The following is a 5,000-nucleotide window of genomic DNA, read 5'->3' as shown; positions in this document are numbered from 1 at the left end:
TAATTACACGAAATTATCACAAACAGAACATGGTTAAACTGACCACCGGCTATATGGATCGGCCGTTTATAAGGACCAAATCTTCTTCTTCAAAAAAACGAATCCTATTTTTCAAGGTATACTTTACTAAATGCTGGAGGATGTAGACACACAATCGTTTAACCGGGTCATCAAAATGATAGCCACAATAAAATGTAGCCCGCCTTCAAGAAAATTTGAGAATTCTACTCTCGTTTGTCTTACATTTGTTAAAAAAGTCCCATCTCGTTTAGAGCAAGGGTGGGCAAACTACGACCTGCCAAGCCATTTTAATCAACCAGCGAAGCCTTGCAACATTTGAAAAAAAGAAAAACTACCTAAAAAATTGGTCAGTCAGATATTATGTATTATGACCAAAAATGTCAAAGTTGACAGCCTGATATTATGACCAAAAAATAAAAGGTTCGCCAGGCAGATAATATGACAAAAAATAGGTCGTCAGCCACAAATGAAAACATCTTAACAAATTTCCCCCTCCTGCCCGCCCCGCGATCAACGGTCGAAAAATGTACATATGCGGCTCTACAAAGATCAAATATTTTTCAATGCGGCCCTTAGAGCAAAACGTTTGCCAACCCCTGGTTCAGTGAAATGACAGGACAGCATGCCTGTGATTGATTACATTGCGTTATATGACGTGTAAGATCGTACGGTAGACAACGCATGAGTGGCGTTTGAATGATGTTTTGTATGTCTGTCTGAATTGATGCAAAATGAAATAGTATTAGATGATTAATTTTTTTGGTTAGACGGTGATTGAGGATAAAAAAATTATGAATTATGAATTCTATCAGTAAGGGGCCGTCCATAAAAGATGTCGCGCTTCAAGAGGAGAAGAGCGTTTCACTTTGAAACAATCGCTTGTCAAAGCATTTTTGTCATTGTAATTATGTAAGTATTACAAATGAATTATGGGCGATATAATTCTATTCAATTTATCTAGAAATCTGAATTTTTGTTCAGCAGATGCACAATAATAATAATAATAATAATGATAATAATAATAGGAAGAAAAAAAAGAAAAAAAGTAGCGTTCTTGATCATATTAGTTTAGCAAGTTATTATGATTTGTCTATTATTAATAAATAAGCTTTTTTTCGTTCTTGAAAAACTAACAGCCGATAAATAAATATGTTGTTTTTATTTTACATAATTAACTGGTGATTGTTACACCAGTTAATTATAAGTAAATAATTGTGTGTGTATGCGTGTGTGTGTGTAATGTGTGTGTGTGAGTGTGTGTGTGTGTGCAATGTGTACACTTTATCAAAATTTTTTAATTTTTGAAATTCTTTTGTTTGTCAGAATGCGGTTCACTCTTTCGAAAACGTCCGTAGCCTTCATTTTGTTAGGCATGGAATTTTCAACGCAAATAAACTGACTAATAGTTTTTAGAAAAATTGAAGTTTTTACATCACGTTTCCATTAGGCAATCATCACCTTTTAAATATAATACATGTTCAGTGCAAACATTATGAGCTCCATTACAAAAACTGAAATGAAGAAAATTATATTAACTATTAACATTTCTCTTTCAACAGGTTTTCAAAGACGTCAACTTCCACCGGACACACTGTGTTCGAGTGAATGCGCGTGTCTCCATGCCAAGGCATTCCTGAAAGAACTTCTTAATCAGAACCTCCTACAAGCACCCACCAGTACAACCGCGCATGAAGACACAACATAATGCAACGACTTCCTGAATAAAACACACCAATCGAAACTCTTTCGAAAGTTTATTTTTTATCTTCATTATGATATTGATGAACATTTTAACAAATAGTATTTATTTATAAATATATACACGTTTGTATGTATATTTGTATAAATATGTAAATCTATAAAAATATATGAGCGTGTTTTGAATAAAATGCTAAACACAAATCATTTCAAAAATTATAACCATAACCATTTCAAGGTTGTGTAGCTTTTGATTTTGCCTTTGATTTCAAAATCATTTTAATAATATGAATTTGTTTTAAAATAAAAAAAAAGATTTTTTCCAACTTCATTTCATTGAATCAATTTAATGAATAATATATAATTTCAAATTTAAAAAGTTTCGCTAAAGTAAGGAATATAATTAACTTCTAAAAATCAGGCAACAAACTTAGTGTTTTAAATCATTTCATGGAACTAATTTTTTTATTTTGCTTTCAAAGTCATTCTTGATATACGAATTTAACTTCGTTTTTAAAAAAATACTATTCTAGCCAACCGCATTTTACGACGCGAATATCTAATTAAATTTGAGCTCCAATCAAAGTTGTGTTGCAATGTTTATGTAATAAACTATACGATGCGCTGTTAATAAAACTTACAAAGTTGAAAATATAACACCACAAAGACAATAAAATTACTCGCAGGTTGTAAAAAATGTAATACTATGTAATCCTAGCAAAGTCAAATAATAAGAAATTTATTAGTATCTTTGTACATAGATAAACAAAGTTCGTTTTATTCTAACCATATATAAGATTCTCAACTCCAATGACGACATCATTTTGCCACTTGCACGTTGAAGAGCGTTTAGATATTAATCAATTCAGCCAGTTTCAATCTATTGCTTGTTCAAAAGCGTTTAGATATTAATCAATTCAAACAATTTTGATAATTTCTCCATTGTTTGTCGAAAAGAGTTTAGATATTAATCAATTCAACAAATTTGGAGAATATCTCCATTGCTTGCCCATTGCAGGAGCGTTTAGATATTAATCAACTCATCAAATTTGAAGAATCAGTCATATAAAAAATAATGGCTTACCAAGACACTCATGCTCCGAAGAGAGAGGTTCAAAGAATGCAATTCGGCATTCTGAGTCCAGACGAAATTGTTAGTACTATTTTAATTTCTAAATCAAATTGCATACTTGTTCCAATTTATTGACGTTGTTTATTTATAATTGAAATAATTTTAATTAATATTTTTTTCAATTAATTTCAGCTGCAAATGTCCGTTACGGACAACGGTGGGATAAAGCATCCCGTAAGTACTGAAAACGGCTGTCCCAAGATAGGCGGATTGATGGATCCGCGTCAGGGCGTAGTCGACCGAACAGGCAGATGCTTGACGTGTGGGGGGAACATGGCGGAATGTCCGGGTCATTTCGGACATATTGTGCTCTCGAAACCAGTTTTCCATGCAGTATTCTTGCCGAAGATCATTAAAGTTATGAGATGTGTTTGCTTCTACTGTTCCAGATTGCTCGTTGATCCGGTAAGTTTTTGTTTCATAAAGTGGTTTTATATTATGTGATAATTTTATTAATCAAAAATTAATTCAAAATTAATTATTTTTTTATTAACTCTTCTTCTTCCAGGAACTGCCAAAAATGAAGATGATATTAAGTAAAACTAAAAGTGACTTTAATCGTAGACAAAATTTGGTGTACAACCTCTGCAAAGTTAAAACCACCTGTGAGTGTAGGAGTGGGGATGTCGAAACAGGAGAGAAAATGGAACAAGATGTGGTAAGCAACGTTAAAACAATTATTACCTTGTTGTTTGATATTTTATGAATAATTTTTAAAAAAATTTAACAGAAATGATGATAAATAAATGTTATAAATAAATTAAAAGCAGGTGGAAGGATGCGGTCGTCACCAGCCGAAAATCAGAAAGATTGGTTTGGAGTTGACGGCAGAATGGAATGTGCTTAATCACGAGAGCCAAGAAAAAAAGGTTTTTATTCATTTATTTTTCTAATAATTTCATATCACATCGAAATGCAACTTTTCACCACTTTCTTATTTTCACTACATTTTTACTTTCAAATGCAACTTTCTACAACTGGTTTTCAACTAAACAGATTGTGCTGACGGCCGAACGCGTTCTTGAGATCTTCCGGGAGATCACTGACGAGACGTGCTCGTATTTAGGAATGGACGCCAGGTACGCACGACCTGATTGGATGATTGCGACCATCTTACCAGTGCCTCCACTGCCTGTTAGACCGTCTGTCCTCAATTTCGGAGCAGCTAGGAGTCAGGTTAGCCATTTGCAAAAAACTTTAGAATCCATAATTTTCACAGCAAAATAATTTCAAAATTAAAACTCTGTAAACCTTTTGTGATTTAATTTTGGTTAAATTTACTTTAAATATAGGATGACATAACATACAAACTGGCCGACATTATAAAGATCAACAACAAATTGAAGCGCAACGAAGAGCAAGGAGCTCCCCCCCACATTTTGGATGAAAACATTAAATTGCTTCAGTATCATGTGGCTACCATGATTAACAACGAAATGCCTGGACAGCCTAAGGTTTGTTTAAACTGTTTTTTAAGTGTAAAATTATTTAGAGCATTCATTATTTATCACCATCATAGAGTATTATGATATTATTAATATAGATTATTTTCAAACCCATAACAGGCCACTCAGAGATGTGGTCGTCCGTTGAAATCCATCACAGAGCGTTTGAAGGGCAAGGAAGGTCGTGTCCGTGGTAATCTCATGGGAAAGAGAGTTGATTTTTCGGCGAGGACAGTTATTACACCAGACCCCATGTTGAAGATTGATCAAGTACGTCATTGTTATTGCTACGAACAGAAAATGTTGACTAATTTTAATACAATATACGTAATTTTATAAATTTCATCTAAATTTAATTTAAAAATTAATTGTCTTCAACAGGTTGGCGTTCCTATGACAATTGCCAAAAACCTCACCTATCCAGAGCTGGTCACCCCCTTCAACATCGATAGGTTGACTCAACTGGTGCACAGAGGGCCCAACAATTACCCTGGTGCCAGGTACATAATCAAGCAAAATAATGCTCGCATTGATCTAAGATATCATCGTAAATTATCTGATCTACATCTTCAAATTGGGGAAACGGTTGAGCGTCAAATGCTAGACGACGATTACGTGATCTTCAATCGTCAGCCCACATTGCACAAGATGTCTATGATGTGTCACAAGGTCAAAGTATTGCCTTATTCCACATTTAGGCTAAA

General features: G+C 33.7%; 2 protein-coding genes across 2 annotated transcripts in view; both read left to right on the top strand.

Moving 5' to 3' along the window:
* Positions 1–29: 29 nt before the first annotated feature.
* On the top strand, positions 30–1,726 carry HELRODRAFT_184242 (hypothetical protein; the record flags this gene model as incomplete). Its single annotated transcript, XM_009019170.1, has 3 exons — positions 30–116; positions 1,003–1,096; positions 1,581–1,726. 3 exons carry the CDS (start codon positions 30–32, stop codon positions 1,724–1,726), a joined length of 327 nt encoding a protein of 108 aa, XP_009017418.1.
* Positions 1,727–2,794: 1,068 nt separating this feature from the next.
* Positions 2,795–5,000, top strand: part of HELRODRAFT_158265 (hypothetical protein) — a gene marked incomplete at both ends in the record, with an annotated part of 4,219 nt that continues 2,013 nt past the window's right edge. Inside the window, 8 exons of the mRNA XM_009019169.1 lie at positions 2,795–2,872; positions 2,984–3,256; positions 3,360–3,509; positions 3,622–3,720; positions 3,848–4,027; positions 4,144–4,305; positions 4,417–4,566; positions 4,678–4,971. Of these exons, the coding sequence (XP_009017417.1) occupies positions 2,795–2,872; positions 2,984–3,256; positions 3,360–3,509; positions 3,622–3,720; positions 3,848–4,027; positions 4,144–4,305; positions 4,417–4,566; positions 4,678–4,971 (1,386 nt within the window). The remainder of the gene's footprint in view (positions 2,873–2,983; positions 3,257–3,359; positions 3,510–3,621; positions 3,721–3,847; positions 4,028–4,143; positions 4,306–4,416; positions 4,567–4,677; positions 4,972–5,000) is intronic.

This window comes from Helobdella robusta (genome assembly GCF_000326865.2).
Source record: "Helobdella robusta unplaced genomic scaffold HELROscaffold_238, whole genome shotgun sequence".
NCBI classification, from domain to species: domain Eukaryota; kingdom Metazoa; phylum Annelida; class Clitellata; order Rhynchobdellida; family Glossiphoniidae; genus Helobdella; species Helobdella robusta.
Note: the sequence above shows the minus strand (reverse complement) of the source record. Positions and strands in the feature narration are given on the sequence as shown.